This window comes from Notechis scutatus, chromosome 2, assembly GCF_049901735.1.
Source record: "Notechis scutatus isolate UNSWTSFEM ecotype Mainland chromosome 2, rNotScu1.2, whole genome shotgun sequence".
NCBI classification, from domain to species: Eukaryota; Metazoa; Chordata; class Lepidosauria; order Squamata; family Elapidae; genus Notechis; species Notechis scutatus.
The window spans coordinates 156,253,416-156,276,999 of NC_142010.1; the positions used below are offsets into that span (position 1 = coordinate 156,253,416).

At 38.4% G+C, this 23,584-nt stretch overlaps 2 protein-coding genes across 3 annotated transcripts in view; one reads left to right on the top strand and one right to left on the bottom strand.

Moving 5' to 3' along the window:
* Nucleotides 1-7,904, top strand: NANOS3 (nanos C2HC-type zinc finger 3; the record flags this gene model as incomplete). Its single annotated transcript, XM_087956965.1, has 3 exons — nt 1-93; nt 983-1,603; nt 7,059-7,904. Coding segments are annotated over 3 exons (723 nt in total), but the record flags the coding sequence as incomplete, so codon positions are not given.
* Nucleotides 7,905-8,004: 100 nt separating this feature from the next.
* The window catches only part of BRME1 (break repair meiotic recombinase recruitment factor 1), a 22,032-nt gene continuing 6,452 nt past the window's right edge, over nt 8,005-23,584 (bottom strand). Inside the window, exons 3-8 of one of the 2 annotated variants that reach the window (XM_087956964.1) lie at nt 17,077-17,152; nt 14,595-14,693; nt 12,106-13,809; nt 11,017-11,149; nt 10,399-10,480; nt 8,005-8,447 (exon numbers count right to left, since the gene is read on the bottom strand). In XM_087956964.1, coding sequence (XP_087813090.1) covers nt 8,300-8,447; nt 10,399-10,480; nt 11,017-11,149; nt 12,106-13,809; nt 14,595-14,693; nt 17,077-17,152 — 2,242 coding nt within the window. In that variant the 3' untranslated portion in view covers nt 8,005-8,299. The remainder of the gene's footprint in view (nt 8,448-10,398; nt 10,481-11,016; nt 11,150-12,105; nt 13,810-14,594; nt 14,694-17,076; nt 17,153-23,584) is intronic. The other variant, XM_087956963.1, reaches the window with a different exon arrangement.

Genomic DNA, 23,584 nt, shown 5'->3' on the forward strand with positions numbered 1-23,584 from the left:
GATAGTCTCTCCCAGGAGAAAAGAACTTTGTTGATCTTTGGTTTAATCCAAGTGGCTTCCCCCATCAGTGTTCTTGGTAGTTCCTTGACTGAGGTAATGTTTTGATTGCTGGTTAGTATTAATCCTGGTGTTAATCTTATCTATATATTGATTGCGGATGGAGATGTTCTGGTCTTTTCCTTTTCCTTTTAGGTTTTGTCTCTTTTATGTTGGTTTTTGTTTACTTAAGGATTCAGGAGTGCCTAAACATTTACATGCACCTGTATATATCTATGTGTACCTTTGTGTATGTAAATATAAGAGTGCCTATATTTACATGTAACTGTATATATACTACTGTATATATATTTTTGAAAAAATATGTTCCTTGCCAAAATTAGATTCTGGTTATTGTTGGGTCCTCCCCTTCCTATAACTGTTAACACTGTTGCAAGGCCAAACTGGCAGCAGGTGGGGGTGGGAATCAACCCAGCTGCCTTTAAAAACGGAGAGGGAAATAATCAGATCCAGAAAACAAGCCTTTTCCTGATAACTAGTGGATCTCTAGACTTTTGCATTCCAAATAAGATAGCAATTAGCAATGCAGTCTTCGGTACAATGTGGGAACTCTCCTGCTCTAAAGATAGATAAAAACCATCTTTTACAAAGTTTTAGAAAGTGAAGGCATGGTGTGTTGTTGTTTTTTAAAAAAAATCACTTTCTGGGCTAAGCTGACGGTCCTTGTTTCCGAAGAACTAATCATATCTTTTAGCCCACACCTGCAAAAGAACATTTTTGCGCGCGTCTTGAGCTCCTTCCTGCTAAGGGTGATTTACAAGGTCCTCCAGCATCCTAGAGCCGCGCTGAAGTGCTATAAAAGCCCGCCTGTCCTCCTTAACTGTCCTGTTATCTCGGCCAGGAAGCCGCGGGATTCTTCCCCACCTCCTCCCAAGTCCCACCGCCTCTCTCCCGGCAACCCTTTTCTTTTCCTTTGCCAAATCAGACTCTCCGGCTCCAAGCAATTGTCGGGGGTGGCGACCGGCCGCTTCCGATAAAGCCATTGGCTCCTCCAGGAGAAGGCCAGGAGGTCTCCCGTTTGAAACTCGCGAGCGCCCGGCTGCAAGGCCTCTTAAGTGAGAGCAGGGATGAGTCCGGCCGCTTTCCAACTCTGGAGGGATTATTTCCAGCTGGCCAAGTTGGTGGAAGAGATGAACCGATACGGCCCCTCCGAAGAAGAGTCCGGACCGCAGGCGGCGGAATTGTCGCCGGAGCGGCAGCAGGAGCGCCAACTTTTCCCGCGGCGGCGGCGGCGGCAGCAGCAGCAGCAGCAGCAGCGCGGCAACAGCTCGTGGACGAGTCTCCCTCGGCCGCGCGTGGGCGGGATGAATTCAGCTGTTCTTTCTGCAAGCAGAACGGGGAATCGCGCTCCATCTACAGCTCGCATCGGCTGAAGGACGAGGCCGGCCGCGTGCAGTGCCCCATTCTGAGAAAATACAAGTGTCCTCAGTGCGGAGCTTCGGAGGACTTTGCACACACGAGGCGGTTTTGCCCTTTAACCAAGGAGGGTTACATATCTGTCTACACGAGCTTCATCAGGAACTCTGCTGGGAAGAGGAAAAAAAAGGCAAGTCGTCGAAAACGCGAGCCGTCCTTGTTTCCCCCCTCAATATTATACTTGATATATTTTTTTACAAAAACCCCACCCTTTCCCCCCCATCCCAGATTTGAAAGCAACCGAAATGGATCGGCAGCGGTTCCTGATCTGTGAGTACCAACGACTGCTTGTCACTACCCAAAAGATCTAGATAAGGGTCGATATTTTTTTTCCCTTCGATATAGCAATGGCAACCCTTAAATGTTGATTTAGGCGTTCAGTGGGGCTAGGCATGTCTTCCTTTCTTAAATCTAAATCGAAGGAGGACCGGGAATAATAAATACCGTTTGCCCATTTTACCTCTGGGTGGCATTTTTAATCTCGTCTCTCCATTCTCAACGCTGCACAGGAACGGGCAGACTCCGGTTTACCGAAAACTTAGTTTAAACTTTCAAAGTAATCCCTGACTGGTGCAAAAACCCAAACCTTGTGCTGTACAGGCCATGACTTTTAGCGGGCTGCCCATTTTACAGAGTCCCCTCCGATAGCCGGTGGTTACCCAAAAGATGATGCTGGGTTATAGTGAAACGATTTACTGTGGCGTAGTTAACAAATTGGATCTGAGTGAAGTTTTTGTGGGAATCCCGATACACGAGAACAACAGGCCCAGCAATAAGAGGCAAACGAGAATTCCTGAGTGGGGCAAAACGTGTTTTTAGGGGGAGGTGAGAGAGGATCTGAGATCTAGTTAGCAACATGTTGAAATTTTTTTGATTGTATCCCAATTCTATGCTGATCCTGCTTTTTATCTGGTAAAGGAGCCTGTAATTCTTTTTCTGATCTGCATATTAAAAAGTACTAAGAATTTAATTGCTTGAAGTTTTAAAAATGTTTCTTTGGGAAACAGGCCTACACACACACACACACACACACACACACACACACACACACACACACACACAGTCTTCTGGTAACATATATTACATATATGAGACTAAGCCCTAAGAGACACATGATAGGATGGTAATATCTATATTGAGGGAAATTCTACTTATTCCAGTAGGATCAAGGAGGTGATGTGATATAATGTGGTATAATGTTTCTAAATGTGAAATACAAATAAATAACGGTGGAAGGAAAAGGCATGGTGACTAAAAAGTCAGGCAGAGTTAAGAGATACAATAGTTTCAGTTTCCACTCCTCAAAAAGATTCTGGTAACACTTCTTTAAGGCTATAAAGCATAAACTTTGTACTGCAGCTTATTTCATCAGATGCATGGAGTAGTTTAATTGGTGTGTAGGATATAAATACATTGGGGAAAGGTGAGGGGAAAATGGAAATGAAGACAGGGTAGTTATGCAAATGAAGATCATGTGAGAAAGATCATACATACCTTATCAGTTAATCACTGTAAGAGGTTCAGGCCTTCTGAGATGGTTAACTGCCATCAAGAATTTTTAGGCTTCTCATTGCTCCATTGTGATAGAAAAGCCACTTGTTCCAGAACTATTATCTTGAGAGCTATATTGGAATATCCTGGAAGGTCAAGTGTTTTGTTATTACTTTGTCTTTGATTTTAGTCCTGATGTCAGATTTGTGTCCCTTTTTGTGTAGAACCCAGAATAGTATTGCTGGCAAATCATATTAGAAAAAAGATGCTGTTTGGACCCATGTTGGTGTCAGTGTCATAGGGACAAGATATCTGGATGTGTTGCTATAGGATTCTCTTGGTGGTATCATTGCCTGTTATTTCTTATTGTGAGAATTTTTTCTTCAGGTTATCTTTGTATGGATATCATGACTAGTGGCCCTTGTTCAGTGTGGCTTGTACCAAACTAGTAATTTATTTGAGTGTCTTGAGCCATGAGCTGGAGATGTTCAATGGCAGATAAATTTTAAAGTAAAAGCTGTAAGAAAACATACAGTAAAGAAAAATAGGGATAAAAGAAAAATTATGAATTGGCTTCTGGTTTCCTTGCGACCGCAGTTGTTTTACCCTAACATTACATCATACTTTCCTTCTTTTCATAAACTACTCTTTCTAATCATCTTCAAACTCATAAATCCCAAGTTTTTATTTTTCCAAGCAAAAAGGCGTTAAAGGTTTCCAATCACAAATAAATTTATTTGTTGATCATTCACTAATTAAGTTAATTTTGCCATTTCTGCTAGTTCTGTCATTTTAACCAACCATTCCTCTGTTTTTAGTATTTTAGAGGCTTCATTTTTTTGCATATTGGAGTACTTATGTTTAAAAATAATCTTTCATATGTTGGAAGAAATGTCCATCTGGGTTCAGTTCCAAGTGGGAAGACACTGGAAACATGGCAACTGTTTGGAAAGATGGTTTTCGTGGTCGATAGGACCACATGCTTCGAAGCTCCTGAGTGAATCCCTGGGTTTTATGCCCTCTGTTGGGTTGAATTTGAACTTGTATCCTGATTGGTTATCAGACTCGGGGGAGCATTCAGGGGCAACACTGTAGGCTGTCCTGAGTCCCAGGCTTGGTCTAGCCTAGCTGGATGATGATGTAATGAAAGGGCTTTGGGATTCCTATTATGGGTCTACCTGAAGGAGGTAGATCTTTGTTATTTAGAATAGACCTTAATGGCCTTAATGGCCCATTGACAAAGGTGGGAGGGCTGAGTTTCTACCTCTCTGAATTTCCACTTCTCTTTTAGGGGAAATATTCTGATTTTTTTAGTATATCCTAAAATATTTCATTTTTCTAGGAGAGGGGGTGAGTTATAACTTCCAACACATGGCTCTCTTTTAATTGACCATTAATCCCAACACAAAAAATTATGGTTTTAGTTGAATGATTTTTAAAAAGCTATCATTGTATATTTTGATGCAATTTTTTCTGGCATTTTTTGTACATTCTTAACAATTTCTCTGAAGTTGTATACTAATGGAACATCCTTTTATTAAAAAAAATCACACGAACCATATTTTTGTGGTTGCTAACCTGATGCCATGGAAGCTATTGGACTAGGCTCAAATTTATACTTGGTTCAATTCAGGATCAATGAATGAATCAGTGAACCCAGTCACTATCTCCCAGTTTAATTATTTTGCAAAATTATTGTGTAAGATACACTGGGAGATAAATTACTTACACTGCTCAAAAAAATAAAGGGAACACAAAAATAAGACATCCTAGATCTGAATGAATGAAATATTCTCATAAAATACTTTGTTCATTACATGGTTGAATGTGCTGACAACAAAATCACCCAAAAATTATTAATGGAAATCAAATTTAGCAACCCATGGAGGTCTGGATTTGGAGTTACACTCAAAATTAAAGTGGAAAAAAACCACTACAGGCTGATCCAACTTTGATGTAATGTCCTTAAAACAAGTCAAAATGAGGCTCAGTGGTGTATGTGGCCTCGACGTGCCTGTATGACCTCCCTACAATGCCTGGGCATGCACCTGATGAGGTAGCAGATGGTCTCCTGAGGGATTTCCTCCCACACCTGGACTAAAGCATCCCCCAACTCATGGACAGTCTGTGGTGGATGGAGCGAGACATGATGTCCCAGATGTGCTCAATTGGATTCAGGTCTGGGGAACAGGCGGGCCAGTCCATAGCATCAATGCCTTCATCTTGCAGGAACTGCTGACACACTCCAACCACATGAGGTCTAGCATTGTCGTGCATTAGGAGGAACCCAGGGCCAACCGCACCAACATATGGTCTCACAAGGGATCTGAGGATCTCATCTCAGTACCTAATGGCAGTCAGGCTACCTCTGGCGAGCACATGGAGGGCTGTGCGGCCCCCTAAAGAAATGCCACCCCACACCATTACTGACCCACTGCCAAATCAGTCATGCTGGAGGATGTTGCAGGCAGCAGAACGTTCTCCACGGCGTCTCCAGACCCTGTCACAACTGTCACATGTGCTCAGTGTGAATCTGCTTTCATCTGTGAAGAGTACAGGGTGCCAGTGGCGAATTTGCCAATCTTGGTTTTCTCTGGGAAATGCCAAACGTCCTGCACAGTGTTGGGCTGTAAGCACAACCCCCACCTGTGGACGTCGGGCCCTCATACCACCCTCATGGAGTCTGCTTCTGACTGTTTGAGCAGCCACATGCACATTTGTGGCCCGCTGGAGGTCATTTTGCAGGGCTCTGGCAGTGCTCCTCCTGTCCCTCCTTGCACAAAGGCGGAGGTAGCGGTCCTGATGCTGGCTTCCTCCATGTCTCCTGATGTACTGGCCTGTCTCCTGGTAGCGCCTCCATGCTCTGGACACTACACTGACAGACACAGCAAACCTTCTTGCCACAGCTCGCATTGATGTGCCATCCTGGATGAGCTGCACTACCTGAGCCACTTGTGTGGGTTGTAGACTTCGTCTCATGCTACCACTAGAGTGAAAGCACCGCCAGCATTCAAAAGTGACCAACCCATCAGCCAGAAAGCACAGGAACTGAGAAGTGGTCTGTGGTCACCACCTGCAGAACCACTCCTTTATTGGGGATGTCTTGCTAACTGCCTATGCTTTCCACCTGTTGTCTATTCCATTTGCACAACAGCATGTGAAATTGATTGTCAATCAATGTTGCTACCTAAGCGGACAGTTTGATTTCACAGAAGCGTGATTGAGTTGGAGTTACATTGTGTTGTTTAAGTGTTCCCTTTATTTTTTTGAGCAGTGTATATTGTCCAAATAAGCCACTTTGAAAAGGTAGCATTTTTAATGATTTCTAGATGGCAAAACCAACTTGTCTAGTAAAATTTATTTTATTATTCAAATAAAAAATATTTGAAGATCTGCTCTTTTGCTTTGTGACTCTTTTTGGCAAAAGTCTGCAACCAATAGTGTGATTGTTACAAAGGGTTAGGAGGCAAGAAACTGATGGAAAAGGGCATCTGTGTATAATTTGGATGCTTGTTTACTTAATGAGAGAGATTCTGAAAAAGAGAAATGTACACTTATCTAATTAGGTTCCTGCTAGGCAGAGTGGGTTTTCGGTGCTCTGGGGTGAAAAAGGTGAATATATATTAAAACAATCCTTGGGGTGTTAAATTATAATTTTAAGGCTGGGAATTTATGGACTTAGAGCCCCCTCATCTTTGCTACACAGTTAAACAGGAAATTACTTTTTCATGGTACTCGATTTATCATTGTTGTTTATGACTGTTGATCTTGTTTTGTGGAAGAAAGAACCCCATGCCATTTTCTCAAAATCATAATATAGGGTCCATTTTTCATCATACATATTTCTTTGGGTTGCCTCCAAACATGGCATTCAGTCATGAGTCACAACCGGTAATGTATAATCCACAAACCTCATTTGCTCTTTTAGAAGATTGGGCTTGAATTATTCATTAAATTTATATGTTGTCCATCTCACTATCCAAAGTAACACTGTTAAGAGTTAAATCTGCCCGTGTTAACAAACATTAATTATGCTTTCTTCTGGGTGAGGAAAATGTTATTGAAATTAATGATATATATATTGTTTCTTTCAGGTGTCATAATAGCACTTTTCTGAAGAATGGAGAGACTGTAGGACTAATCATTCACGTGGAGTCACTGGTGCTCAGAAATCAATTTATAAACAACTTAAAAAGTAATGCAGAAAGGACTAGGTAACAAATCTGATATAAGCAATATGCCCAACACTAGCACATCTGATATCAAGAAATCCGTTTTTCCTCCACCTGTGTTCATATTTTGTTACAACTGTTTGAGTTTCAAGATAATTTTATGATATCCTCAGTCTTCTCTTCTGCATTCAACTAACATGAATGCTATTTGTTTACTTGTTTGTTTAAGGTTCCTCATGTATATTATTTATGAGTTTGTAATTGTTTAAAGTATACTTGTTTTACAAGTTATTTTTGTGAACCAATTGTTTGGTTTTAAATTTGTACTGTTATTGTTATTGTTTTTGTATGAATACAGAATATTTTTCTTTAACTCGAGTAAAAAAGTAGGTATGACGATGGAATTTAAAAAATACATAAATCCACAAAAAATTTGTGTAGAAAACAAGAAATTATGCAAAATAAAATGGAGCATCACAATTGTTTCAGTAGGAGACATCTAGATGCTCATCTTTGGCCTTGTAATCAGTATTATTTAAAAATGTCCAATTTCGTTTGATGTGTGCTAAAATAAAGGATTCAGATTTCCCTACAGCCCCCAACAAAGTGAATATATCTTGCCTTCCACAATTTTGTACTATTTAGATTTCTAATAATCTACCTGATGATATGGAATTATGGCAATTATAAAGCTAATATATTTGTATGGAATCACACTGCACAAAGCTTTTCTAACTTATCAATAAACTATTAAATAGTTAAACCAAAGTGTTGTACATAATGTCTGTAGTATTTTGTGGTGTGACTGAGGCTTTTTTACTTTTATTTAAAAAGCAACAGCTATGCTACACTTTTGCATAAAGAAATCATGGGAGAGAGTTAACATCCCAACAATGCTGCATCTTAAGAGATGGGAAAGTAGTGGGAAAGTCTTGTTATTTCAGGACATTAGCTTTATTTCTTCTCAGAGTTGAGATAACCAGATAGATGCTAAAACAAAGATAAAATTTACTTTTATGTTAAACTATTTTATTGAAATGAAAAATAAGTGATGGTTTGAAAATAAACACCATGCCTCCTGATAGGCTGACATAGCTAAGGAACTGCCAAAGAGTAGAGCCAAACATTCTTATAAATATTGAGGGAATAACAGAATCTATTTGTTATAATTCTCTCTTCTTTTTCACTGTGTAAGCCATACTTGTCATATTGTTCATGCCGTGGGATAGGAGCCTCCCATGTTGTTTGTTTCTCCGAGACTTCAGTCTCTTGAAGGAATCCAGATCTCTGTGTGTACTCATGATCAGTCGGCTGGAAAAAAAAGTAACAATCAAATTACAAATTCTCACTGTTGTACAGACATAACAAAAAAGAGTCTGAAATTCAAAGCTCCATTTAACCATGATTAGACCAGAATGTCTTTTTTCACACAGCTATCTAAATTCCTAACCATTATAATTTAAAAAGAAAAAAAATGACATCCATATAGTTTTATTTCAGTAAACTTCATGATAGTTGAATTAAAAGTGAATTTGCATTGGTAGTTGTCTTGAATCCAATGACTGTTAATTTCTAGTATTAACTGTGTTTATGTTACAGCATAAACTTTTAAATTGATTTTTCTACACAAAATAATCTTCCAAATGCTTTTGGTTTTATATAGTGACAAAGCACTATTGTTGGTTATTTTTTGTACTTTCCTTCACTAGGAGATAGAAGGAATGACATTTATAAAAACATTGTCTGATCTTATGTTTCCATTTTATCTATTGCCATTATTTATACCATTATAATTAGTGGGCATTTTGGTTCCACCTAGGGACATCCTAAATATATTAGTGCTCAGGCATTGAAAACACACTAGAAACAACCTTTAATATAAATCAGGAAGAGTCTGATAATCTTTTCAGACTAGCAGATTTTAATGAAAGGAATAAGTTTTTTTGTGAACTAAGGTACATTTCATCAGATGCATGGCTAAACTGATGTAAGATTTAAAGGGAGACTGATTTTTACAGGTGCAGGTACCATGATTGCAAGTACTTGTATCCTATCAATTAGCAATTATAATGGGTTAAAAACCCATTGTTTATTGCGACCATCTGATATATGTGAGTTTAATGTGGGGAGATGAAATAAAAGATTTGTGAGCAACATGGTCATAAGCTTTGTTTCAGGGTCTTGTGCTGTTACCATTTCTTATCGTTTGTGAGAACCCATTTCAGGTTTGATGGTTTTCTCTAGACAAGCAAGAACTGCCACCCAGTACCTGAAAAAAAGTGTAGCGCCATTGCCCAATATGGGTCATAATGTTTTAGTGGCTAGAGTTGCAAGTTATAAGTGACAATCAGTGGGTGTTATGCTGTAGGACGTTAGCACCCACACCTCTCCTAGAAAATTGAAGTATCCTAGGAAATATTAAAAAGGCAGAATATTTCCTCTAAAAAGCGTAGAAACTCAAAAGTAGAAACTCATCCCCACCTTTGTTAATGGGTTGGCCATTAAGGCCTGGGCCAGAATACTTTACATAACAAAGATCTGCAGGTAAAGCTATAGCAATTGCCAAAAGCCCTTTTAAGGGCATAATCATCCAGCAAGGCTCAACCAAGCCTGGAACTCAGGACAGCCAACAGAGTTGCTCCTGCAACTCTATATGGGGGTCTGACAACTAATTAGAATACAAGCTCAAATTCAAATCCCAACAGAGGGTATAAAACCCAGGCACTCTCAGCACCTCAGTTATTTTTTGATCTCCTTCACCTTGAAGCATGTGATCTTCCTTTTCACTCTGGAGCTCCAGGCCATGTGGTCCTGATATTAAACCTTCCAAACACCCTCCATGTTTCCAGTGTCTTTTTCCCCACTTGGAACTGAATCCAGAAGGATATTTCTTCCAACAATTGGCAATGCATTTTGATTTTTAATAAGTCCTCCCTGGGAATTGGTTTGTCTCTACTGATTTGTCTGGTGGGAAATTTAATGTGAGTGCAAGCTATTATTTATGTAACCTGTTGTTCATATTTTTGAATGGTTGCTAAACAAGGCAGTTAGTAGATAAGGATATTTAGGTCAAGAGTGGAAAACCTGTGGTCATATGACATAATTTCATTTGTCTGTTGGACTCATTTGAAAAACCTTTGACAGTGATAAATCTGGAACCTTTGGTAAAAAGAACCGGTCCCTTCCATGCTAGGATATTATGAAGATGCCTGCCTACTGTATTTAAACTCTTTCATGTGTTTTATAACAAATATATTCTTACTTGAGATTAGACAGTTCTTTAATTAATCCATAAACAACCTCTGTTGCATCCTCCTGTTTGGATGAATCACAAATCATTTCATCTCTGATTTTAAAAAAATACGATAAAAGAATTAGGGCAGATCAATGGCATATCAATGATTTTTCAATAGTAAAAATGCCCTTAAATGTTAAGCAACTAACAGGCATCATAGTTTTTAAATTCATTTTTAAGTACATTTTAGAGTACAATTTAATATTAAATATGTTTTTAGCAAGTGCTTTTACCACCAAATCTTAGATATCTTATTCATAAAACTTTCTGTTCCTATCCCAAAATGTCTAATATTAGGTACAAAGGAGAAGCACAAAGCTGCTAGACATTATGATATTACACTAAATGTAGACATCTTTCGAGAATACAAATTTTAATTCTGCATTTTGCTCTTTTGCTTTTTTTTAACAGTCTGCTAAAAGCATGAGAAAAAGAGTAGATTAAAAAAATGGAATGTTAGCATAAACTTTTACTCGGATACAGGTAAACATACATACACTTGTGTGTGTGACTGTATACAGAAAATGCAGCCTTAATTAGACCATGTAGAATGGGAATGCAAAATAAAAACTCACATTAGGAAACCCACAAACCTGACATTATTTGCATATCCTTCACTAGAATCAGGGGGTGAGATTTTATTTTCTCCTTGTTTCCTTGTGGTATACTGATTAATTTTGTCCTTGAAACATGTCTGTAAATCATTCAGAACACATGTCTGAAAGGAAAGAAATGGCAGAGCTACAATGGGTATTCTACATAACAAAGAGTTTACTTGAAGGTGGGGGGTGTTATTTTGATTTTTCTGCTAATAACCTTTGTATAGGAATTTTAAAAAAAACTTTTCCAGTTAGCTGTTTGGGAAGGATCTGTTATGTGGCAAGGGAATAAATCTTGTTCATTTTCAATGTACTCTGTTAGCAAGCTTTTCTTCTCCACTATTTCCAGAATTCCTGACACTTGTATTTCCTTTTTCTCCTGTCCTCCTATTGCTACCCCTTTATAAATGAAGAGGAGGAAGACTATAGAAAGCCAAGTAGTAGCCCTATTTCTTAATTCAGCTTATTAGAAATTGATTAAAGTAAGAGACAAAAAGACTTGTTTTGCACCCAGATGCCACCAAGAAAGCACATAGTAGAACTAAGAAATGAGAGAATAAGGGAAAGAAGCTGAATGTTTCTGAAAAGCAAAAAAAAAAAAAAAAGGTGGGTGGGTGGGTGGAGCTTGGATTAACCATGGAACAAAATGAAAACTGGAACTTGACCTATGATATCAGCAATTAATTGGAGCACTTTTTACATTTAAAATATTTAAAATTATAGAAAATATTGAAAAGAATTGCACCTCAGTCTTAATGGATTTATAAATGATATCCCTAGCTTTAAGGATTCCACCTCAAAGACTATTTTAGTTTTTAAATAACAAGAATTTAAGTTATATAATACATAATAAAGTATATAAAGCTGTCCAGACTTGCTTTGCAGAGTGAGATGGGCAGCATATAAATTTAATAAAGTACAGGATCATTTCTTCCCAAATCAATATGACATTGAGTGTTAATTGTGAAGGACCTAAACACCATTAATAATAATCAAATTTTAAGGCCTCATCTGTTCTGTTAAATAACAATTAATAGCACTTTTTTAAAAAATTAGTGATTAGTAATCAGCTTACTTTCTGCGATTGAAATTCAACGCCATGGCTTTCCAGGACGCCCTCCAATGGAGTGTTAGGCAAAGACTCCAGATCCAGAGAAAAGGAATCTGGGCAAGGAGAATATGCTTGAGCTACCGTGTCAAGATCATTTGGTGCACTGATGCTGGAATCTGGCCCATATTCAGCAAAAGACCCTTGCATTTTTGACTGCACATTAACTTCCTTATTGGGGTCACCCAACACCTGTGGTGGAAGAATTTCTTCAGAATGAAGGTTGCTTTCCACCTGGTCGAGTCTGCTCCCATTTCCTTCACGCTGGGCTGATTCTTCATCTGCCATACAGATATTGCTAGAAAAGAAGACATTTTTCCTTGGTTTTGGTTCTGCCTCGGAAACCTTCACTGTTTTCTCAACAACATGTCTGCTTGGCAATGCATTCATAATATTGTCTATAATCAAATTATTTTCTCTGAGTTCCGATTGCTGCATATTCAACATCAAATGTTCAGAACAAATTGTATTCTCTTTTTGGATCAGCAGAGTAGGAACATTTGGTTCAGTCGAGTTATAAATGCTCTCTTTTATGCAAACAGTATCCTCCAAATAAATTTTTCTCCTTTCGGGTAAAACATCCTCATTAAACTGTGGGGAAATCAGACTGTCTTTTAAAATGATCTGGTCACAAATTGGTTCAGAATGACCCAGTTCCTTTTCTAAACAGGGATCAACAGGCTGAACATACAGAAAGTCTTCCCCAGAAATACCTTGGTTTTTGATGCTATTTTGCTCTGCAGGAATTGAATCTTTTCTACAAGAGTCTGTGCTTCCAATACCTTTCTCTACAGGTTTGCCATTTGTTTCGAGGTTCTGCTGATCAAAAGCTTTTTTACTCAGTACCTCAGATTTAGAGGCTCCAGGTGCAGTAATTTCATCATTGCTACATGTACAGTTGTCATTTTGTTCTTCAGTTTTTCCACTTTTATCTGGAAGTCCCTCTATTTCTTTGACATTGGCATTTCTCTGTTTATTTACACTAGTTGTACATGGAGAACTGTTAAATTTTCCTGATGTAGGAATTAATATATCTTCAATAACTGGGAGTTGAATCACATTGGTTGCCTTTTGTGTTTGGCTATCTATGCACTCGGAATAACGTGAATCTTTCCCGTTTCCATTATTCATCCAGCTAGGGTCATCTGTTTCATCTGCTTTCAAGATAATCTGCATCGATTTATCTTGTTGCACATTTGTGCCTGAACTATCCAGACGCTCTTCTTCATTTTGGCCACTTTTAATGTGGTCAATACTCTTATCTTCTGGCAACATGCTTACATTCATCTGCTTCGCCAGTTGGTACTTAAGTGGCTCTATAGGGAGAGCTTTCTTTTCAGAATCATTCACATCATTATTACTTGATACACATAGAGAAAAAGAAACTTGCTTTTGTGGTATTTCTTCTTTGTAGCTGCTTGCTTGTGAATTTGCTTCAATTCCTGCTTCTTGCTGAGAATCTGAGAATCCTATTGCAACATCATTATTGTTTATTTTTTTAATCTCATATTTATCTTGTATTTTTATATCTAGTCTTTCATTTATTCCGTCACAGTGAAGGATTATTTGATCTCTAGCATTCCCCATTTTTGTCACTGATGATTCTGCAGATGTAACTGGGTTATGGACAGTATTTGCTGTTCTAGATACATTTTTATCCACATGTTGACCCTTTCAAAAGACAAAAAAAAGATGAGTAGATAAAAAAGCAGTGCAAATATTTAGCATTTTCTGAATATTTTTTCTCTCACCTCATAAAAATAAATTTTTAATTATCCAGTATTTATATTTTGATCCTTGTTACCACTTTCAAGTTCTCTTCTATTATCAATGAATATAACCCCCCCCCTCCCCCCCCCCCCCCTCTTTTTCTCCCCCCCCTCTCCCGGGTTGGGGGGGGGGGGGGGGGGGGAAAAAGGGGGGGGGGGGGGCCCGGTTTGTTTTTTTTTTTTTTTTTTTTTTTTTTTTTTTTTTTTCTTTTTCCTTTTTTTTTTTTTTTTAAAAAAAAAAAAAAAAAAAAAAAAAAAAAAAAAAAAAAAAAAAAAAAAAAAAAAAATAAGTTCACCATATAGCTATATAACACTGTAGCTAAGTCTTTAAAATATTTTTGGATTAATTTTTCTTGTATTCCTATTCATTTGTTGTATGCATTCTCCTTATTTTGTGACCTGCCCAGAGTCAAAGTCGGGAATCATCAAAATTAAAGGCCTTTGAATAAAAATATTTCAATGCCATGTTCAACATGAACAAGAAAATGCTTAGCTTCAGAAATGCATCTACAAAGCTTCACTACTGCACAAATAAATAATTGTAAATAGCAGCAAAAATATAATAGTTGTATTTCATTACTTTTGAAATATTTCTTTTTCATGTAACCACAACCACTTTTTAATGGTGGCAAATATCATATTATATTGTAAATAAGCAGAAAGTTTGTTGTGAATACCAGCTCATACCTCTTTGGTACAAATTGCTGTAGTTTCCTCAAAACACTTTTCTTGTCTTTTAATCAATGATTTCTTTGACTTAGTAAATGTTGGTATGAGCTTCCTATTCTATAATAAAAAAATGAGACAGTCATATTCACTTCCTCAACAACTTTTAAAATTAAAGTACTCAGTTTGGCTCAGTAAAATTATTCCATATGCATAAAGATTTTGCTTAGTGATTAAGCTAGAAAAATATACTATGGGAGAAAAGCCATAACGGTTCTGTAATTAGTTGGTTCTGTGGTTGGTTCTGTAATTCAGCACAATGTTTTTCTGTCAGCAAAAGAAACAGTTTTTACTTTCCCTTCCTTCTTCCTAAATCTTAGTGGCTCAGTTTCCCTGTTACCGTTCTCCTCCATGCTCACCATCCAGAGCAGCGGTCGCCAACTGGTGGGCTGCGAGAAAATTTTGGTGGTCCTCAGAGAAATCTCACCCCCAGAGCACCTCCCAAAGCAATTAATCCATGCTGTGCAGGAACACAAGGATGCGCCACCCACATGGCCTGCAGGAACCCTCCCCGCCCACACACTCCTTACCTGGCAAACTTGCCTGCTAAGTTGCTATTTTTCCTTTTTTTTTCTTTCCAACCATCAGCTGTTCTGCTGTGCCGGGAGATTTAGATTAGCTAGAAAGCAGGAAATGGTTGCATTTCTTGCATTCTCACTAGTCTTTAGATCTTCAGCTCTGATTTTAAGCACAGCCGAACCTCCCTTAGGACTGAAAGTTCTATTATTCAGTGCAGACTCACAGCAAGCAAATTTTATGTGACAGACTGAGCTAGCCAATGGCAGATAGATAGATCACTGAATGATTATGTGAGCAACTCAATCTGCCTTCCTGCTTTGCCTGATTTGGGGTAAAAGTTGCTCTTTTTTTAAATAAAAAATTCAATGTTTACATACATGGTGTGTTGTGAGTTAATTTTGTTGAGTTTGCTTGCAAGCAAATTTTATGTGACAGACTGAGCTAGCCAATGGCAGATAGATAGATCTCTGAATGAATCTGTGATCCTGTGAGCAACTCAATCTGCCTGCCTGCTTTGCCTGATTTTGGTAAAAGTTGCTCTTTTTTATTAAAAAAATCAATATTTATATCAATATTTATAATATTTACATACAAGCCATGGCCATCCAGTCACATGACCACCAAGCCACACCCACAAATTAGGCCATGCCCACAGAACCGGTTAGTGGTCCCTGGTATTTAAAATTATGAGTTTGGTTCCTGAGGTCCAAAAGGTTGGCAACCCCTGATTCAGAGCACATTTCCAGAGTACACAGAAAATAAAAATTAAGTTAATATTAAGATTATTGTAACGTTAACATTACATGTCTTAACATGTAAGACAACCAACCCCAACAACTCCACATTTCACCCAAATACCTTTAACTACCTTCCAAAAGGCTATTAGTAGAATCAACCTCACTTCTATGGGGAGACCATTTCAGAAGACTAGGGCAAAGAGAAGCACCTGAACTTTGGACCTCAAGTTCCCAGGAATGGAGCGTTATCAACAAATGATTCTGGTAGAGATGCCTCAGATGGACAAATCCAATTAAAGGAGGTGATTTGTGAGGTATCCAAAAGCAGCACTTTGAATTATACCTGGAAAGCTACAATTAAGATACCAAGCCTAGGCTTCTTCGGAACTGGTATCATATGGTTATATCATTGACCGCTGGACAATACGTAGGCCACTGCATTCTAGTCCAATAGCAGCTTCTTAAGAGGCAGCCCATTTAGAGAGGGGTGCAGTAATAGTGATGTGCAGTGATGAGGGCATAAGTCACTGTAGCAAGATCTTCCTGCTCAAGAAGGTCTGCAACTGGCATATTAGTTGGACCTGGACAAAAAGACTCATGGCAATGGCCTCCATCTGCTCTTCCAACAGTAGTTATGAGTCCAGCAGTGCTACTCCCTCAAGAGATACCCCCAGACTAAATAGAATATATGTGAAGATCAAGTATGTACAATTTGATAAAGATTTGAGAGGCAACATTCTCTAGCAACAGATGTCATCTTAATTAGAAATTACAATAAAATTCTGAGCTAGTAGGAAGAAGACTGTGAGGGTTAGTAAAGGTGGAGTGCAGGGCAGCCAAAAGTACAAAAATGAGAGGAGATAGGTGGAAGGGGAAGAGTTGAAGTAAGTGCTATAAATGTTGGCAGCCAAATATTGTCATTGGTGGGCTGCCAAGTGCCTAAACATTTATAACTGGACTGTGGAAGTGGTGGAGGCACTGCAAGGGCCATAATCTCAACGACTGGTTGTAACTACTAATTCCATCATCATTTTAAATGATCACTGAACAACTGGTAGTTAAGGGAAGATTTCCTGCAAACTTTGGAAAGCAGAAACCTCCAAGAAAAAAGACAATGTAAACTGCAATTACATTGTGAAATATATACTAAGATGGTCATTTTTGCATTGAAATTGGAATATACTTACTTGTGAAGAAGGTATTGCAACCTTAGTGTAATCTAACTCTTTCCTTTCAGAATAATCCTTAAGTAATTTGGCAGAGCTGGAAAAAAATGAATTCTGATTTAGAAACAACAAATTACTAATTTAAATCTATCCAAAAGAAGGATCCTGCAATAGGGAAAAGATGGCTTTCACCTTCCTATAAATGAACTTTGTTCTCTGCAATTGAAGTGAAGCAAGAAGCGCACATCTCGTCCTTCTATATTCGCATTCTATTTTATTATAAGTGTATATTACAGTCACACAGATTCATTTTCCCCTTGATTGAAGAGCATTTGCATTGTATATTTGTTCAAAGAGAAATAAATTTGAATTATCATTAATAGTAAATGGCATTCCCCTTTTGCACGTTTTTAGTTGCCAATTGTCCCAAACTACATGCATCAATTAATATCCAGTCTCCCACAGTCTGAAGCTTCCCTCATTTTCCATTCTTTGGTTAAATCCCAAGGAAGAAAATTGTGACAGATTTCCTTCCATTGGAATTTTTCACCAAAAAACAGTGTCTCATTTTAAGGAATTATTGTAGAGTACCTCCTCCTTCCACTACAGAAAATTATCTATTCAGTTTTGTTCTCCATAAAATTGTTAAGGAATAAGCCATTTGTGTCAGGTTCAATTTAAAACCTAGTACACCACTTTGTGATATTTTAATGGTTTCTCCCAAATTTTCTCTACTGAGAAAAAAAATCTAGTTGAAAACTTCATTGTGCTGCTGCAATATAACAAACTTAAGAGTTATGAGTTTATTATCTCCATTATTGGTTTGCATTTCTGGTATGTGTGTGCAATAAATTATTTTGTCTTTCATATACTCAGAGAACCAATTGTTTATAAAGAATTACAAGCATTTATATGAGAGTGTCAATTAACTCTTTATGTACTTTATGAAAACAGTTGTTCTACCATTTTTTCAAGCTACAGTGATTTTAAATAAAAATGAGATTCTGATCAACTGGATATTCAAATTAATGGCATCTGGTGAGCATATTTAAAGTGGCTTGCATTAAAAAACAAAACGAAAAAGAGCTATGAGGAAATAATGCATACAGTACATTGAAGAGGGAAATGGAAAATATCAGATAAATTGTGCACAAGATATGGTGTATTAAAGTTATGTGGGACTAGAAAGGGATATGAGGCTTACCAGTATTGGATTAAACAATTAGGATACAAATGGGAAGGAAGCCAATCGCATATATTGTTCTGGCTAGCAAAGAAATGTGTACTACAATTATTTCATTTCCTGGGAACAGGCATTTAGATAATCATGGCTTTGGACATCTCTACTATTTGAAGGTTGAGAATTAGGAGGATTTTACCAGCACTTGGAATCCCTCTTCAAGTCTTCAACCGGCCCCAATATTGTTGGGACATCTAGCTTTGGGACCATGACAATTTATATAATTTTCTCAACAGCTAATGCTACTATTCAGTACTAATACTGGGTGAGAACTTATTAAAGTATGTTTTACCATCAAGACAAGATTGCAGCATGGGAAAGAGGAAAACATGACAAGAATGAATTCTGGCATGTAGACATCGCTTAAACCAACCAAGTAACAAAAACTAGATGATCTCATGGAATAAAAAAGGTGGCTGAAGAAGATAATGTTAAGTAATGACAACCATCAGCATTAGTGTTATTAGTAAGCCAGGTGACTCCAGACAAAAATGGTGTGTTGAATTGGGACTCACAAGGTTAAGATGTACTGGACCATCTCACCAATAACATGAGAAACCAAATTCCCTGCGCCTCTAACAGTTTCCTCTTCTTGAAGCAACTACAGCAAGTTTAGTTGCAGCATCTACCCCAAAAAGTTGTCAGGAAGAGGTTTATAAAAATAAAACTATGGATGACATGTCTAGGCAAAGCTTACTGATAGTACAGACTGCTTTGTAAATTGTTGATTATTTAACAGAAATAAAAGTGAAAATGATTCACTGAAAGACCCCCTTGATGTATTTACTCAGTCCTATCATAATAAATTAACTCTATGATTCTACTGGGGAGGAAAAAAATCTAGTTTAAAACCTCACTGTGCTGTTCCAATATAATGAACGTAACAGTTATGAGATTATCATCTCCATTATTGATTTGTATTTTTGTTATGTATGTGTATATGATAAATTATTTCTGCTTCTGTTTACTGGAGTAGAAACCTCTGAATCTAAAAATGATCAAGCTGCTGTAACTCAAAGTAAAGACTCAGTAAATTGAATGTACTGTGAAAAGGGAACAACATCCCCCCCGCCCCGGCAATCCTGTTCTTTTACTTTTGAGACACAGAAGGGTTGAAAATCAAACTCAAAACAACTGTATATTGCAAACTAACCAGATTTACCTACAAATCACCCTTAATAGACTCAATAGCAGACAGTGAGGTTCAAAGAAAGCAATGTTCATTCCCTAAGTTGGTTACTTCAATGTCATTACTATGCAACTGACATATATTTGGTGGAGTGCAGTGATGGTATTCAGCAGGTTCTGACCACTTCTGGAGAACTGATAGCGGAAATTTTGAGTAGTTCGGAGAACCGGCATTTACCACCTCTGAATAGCCCCACTCCCATCTCTTCTCTGCCTCCCGAGTCCCAGCTGATCGGCTGGGTCTTCTTTTGTTGCCCTGCACAGGAGAACGGAGCTGGAAAGCAGGTTAGTGGGTTGGGAAGGGAATGGGGATTTTGCAGTATCCTTCCCCTGCCACGCTCACCACACCACACTCGCTACACCACGCCACGCACGCCACGCCACACCATGCCACGCCATGCCCCCAAGCCATGCCCACAGAACTGGTAGTAAAAAAATTTGAATCCCACCACTGGTGGAGTGGCTTCCTAATAAGATGGGCTGTAAGTGAAATGAGAATGAGCGGTTCTCTTGCAAAGAGCGGTTCTCTTGCAAAGATAACAAACCAGCTCTGTCTTCTGAAGATGCTTATTCAGATAAGCAAGTTCAGGCAGAAAGAGGAGGATAGATTGCAGTTTAATTTATAGACGCATAATTACTTGACACCTTTGCAGCCTTGTCAAGCAGTGAAGAGGAAGGTTTACTAAAGAAGTCAGAGAAGTGGTTCTCAATCTTTTATTTACCATGGGCCCCCTATTAAATATCTTTTAATGGCTTTCAGAAATTTTGCTCTGCAGTTTATCCAGATGTGAGACACTGTGGCTTAAGATGGGCCCCAGGCAGCAGTTTGATTTGTGCTGCTCTACCAGCTTCCCTGGCTGAGCTGTTGCTGAATTGGCTGGCTGTGGCGTACCCAAAGCCAGCAACTCTCAAAATTTTCTTCATCACAGACCCCTTTAACTACCATTTGTGACCACAGACCATGGCCATGGAACCCCAAAACTTAACTCAAGATTTAAATCATAACATTTATTCAATCCTTAACAGACCCACTGTGATGACATTGCACACCCCCCCCCCAAGGATCTGCAGACCATAGCCTGAGAACCAGTGAGTTAGAGGTTCTTATGCAAACTTTAAGCACAGTGTATAAGATGGCTGCCCCACTAAATGACTTGGTCTTTGTGCCCTATATAGAAGGCTGTGAAAGCAGTACTAATTAGTTCTTCTCTAACAATCCTCAAAGATAGGGAATTTGATAGACAACCAGTTTCAGTCACTGAAGATTCAAATACACCACCAGGAGATGCAAATTCAGTCCTATATATTACAGAGATTGCAGAACAGCATTTACTGGACTCTTAGTTCTATTAAAGGACACTTGGATATCTGATGTTGGCTGTTCCAGTGCCACAGCTGACAGTAGAGAAACTACTGGATATAACCTGCCCACCAGTATTTCCCAGGCAGTGTCTACAGCAATAAGTTTGCCTGCCCAAACTGAACGGATATTTAATTAATATTCCCTACCCTTCATTTTCTAGAACATTGCAAGGTGGAAATCCAGAAGCAAAGTTCCATATATGGTCCGTATATCTCCAGCTACATCACCCCCCATCCAAAAAACCCCCATATTTTTTACCCTCTTGCCATGCTAACAGTGACTGGTGACGATTTTGTGATAAATGGACATTTCAACAACCAGGAACAATCGTTACCTTTGTTAGAGTGGAATATATTATTATAGGGGAATACTGTTATTCAGTAATAATGGATAAAAAAGGAGGTGAACCACATGGCTGGGAGCAGTGTTATCTGAGAGTTCAAACTAGAAGTAACAGAACAGAATAACAGAGTTGGAAGGGATCTTGGAGGTCTTCTAGTCCAACCCCCTGCTCAAGCAGGAGACCATCTCTGACAAATTGTTATCCAGTCTCTTCCTAAAAACCTCCAGTGATGAAGCACCCACAACTTCTGAAGGCAAGCCATTACACTGGTTGACAGTTCTCACTGTCAGGAAATTTCTCCTTAGTTCTAGATTGCTTCTCTACTTGGTTAGTTTCCATCCATTGTTTCTTGTCTTGCCTTTTGGTGCTTTGGAAAATAAATTGACGCCCTGGGCCTGACCCTCAAATATTGGAACACTGCTATCATGTCACTAGACTAAACAAACCCAATTTCTGCAACTGTTCTTCATATGTTTCAGCCTCCAGCCCCCTAATCATCTTTGCTACTTTTCTCTGCAGGCTTCCCAGAGTCTCAACATCTTTTTTATATTGTGGAGACAAAACTGGATGCAGTAGTCCAAGTGTGGTTTGCTAAGGCATTGTAAAGCAGTACTAATTCTTCCCGTGATCTTGATTCTATTCCTCTATTAATGCAGCCTAGGATTGCATTAGTTTTTTTGGTGGCTGCAGCATACTGCTGCCTCATATTTAACTGATCGTCCACTAGGACTCCAAGGTCCTTCCTGCAGTTATTGCTTTGTGTCTTGTATTTGTACACTGAGATTAGCTTGGTAACTTCATTCAAGCTTTAAATTAATTAATTCGTCTTTTAAATATCGATATATAGTTCGTTTTGAATTCTATAATTGCTTTCAAACATGGGCATCGGTTGTCTCTTTTTAAGTTTGCAGATCTAAGTTCATTTTTGATTATTAATTAAGAATCAAAAACAGCCAATGCAGTCCTAGGCCGCATCAACAGAGGGACAGCATCAAGATCACCGGAAGTTACTGTATATACCGGTAGTACTATTAAATACTGCCCTAGTGAGGCCATACTTGAAATACGGTGTCCAATTCCATGATACAAAAAAAGGTGCTGACCCTAGAAAGAGTGCAGAGCAGAATAACAGAGATGATATGGGGTCTGGAGGTCAGATTGTATGATGAAAGGCTAAGCCTAAGGAAGAGAAGGATTAGGGGGTAACATGATAGCTTGAAGGGCTGCCCCAAGGAAGAGGGGATTGATTTATTCTGCCTAGTACCTGAGGGCAGGACAAGAAGTATTGGGTGGAAGCTCATTAGAGGGAGATCCAACCAGGAACTAAGGAGGACTTTTCTGACAGTGAGAACAATTAATCAATGGAACAGCTTGCCTCCCCGAGTTGTGGGTGCTCCATTGCTGGAAGTGTTCAAGAAAAGATTGGACAATGATTTGTGCAGGATGGTATAAAGTCCTGCCTTGGGCAGGCAATTGGATTAGAAGATATTCAAGGTCTCTTCCAGCCCTATGATTCTATGATGCTATAAATTAAAAATAACATTTTATCAGGAAGAATATAAAATAGGATATTCCCAACGTGTTCTTCAATAGCAAAATTTTAGTGATCTGATTTCTTAAATTCAACAGACATTGTCCAAGTACATTTTACGAAGGCATTAACTGACCAGGAGTGTGAATTTTGTAAAAACTAAAGTGTAAACATGAATTAATCAGGTGTTATTTCTTCAATGTAGTAATTGCCAGGTGGTTTGCAATCAGAGTACTTGTTTTCAGGAATTGCTGAGCATTGCTGAATCCTTGTCAAACATTTTAAAGCCACTCTGGAGTAAAGTAAATTAGTCTTGTGGCCATAAAATATGCTGATTTTTTAAAAAGAAATTCTCAGATTATTTTCCTAGTATTCCCTAACCCAGTCTTTATTTTACTGGATTAACTATTCTTTATTATTTAAATGCATTCATTGAAGGAAGAAAGATCGATTTTGAGAGAAGCCATTATGGTTTTATCGACAGGGGTTACAAATCAATTTACTGGGAGTTGTCAGGCACCAATCTCTCCAGTAAACAGGCAACACTAAAGCAGAAAAGGAAAAAAATGTACCAACCACATCAGTGAATTAGCTATATTCACTGTTCTAAATGGTGCTACCTCTCATCCTGCTAGAATCCAGTCTGTATCTAACAGGAATATGATCACCATCATAACTATCCAATGGGGGGGGGGGGACACGACCTGTCCACTTTGGGGGAAAAAAGTCCAGTTGCCTTTTGAAAAAGCACCTTTGGGACAGTCCATCTAAGCCAATCTTTCCACAGTGCCTTACTTTTCCATATGTATTTGAATAAGCTGGCTGAAAATTCAGTAATTATTGTCCTAAACCATTTCCAGAATA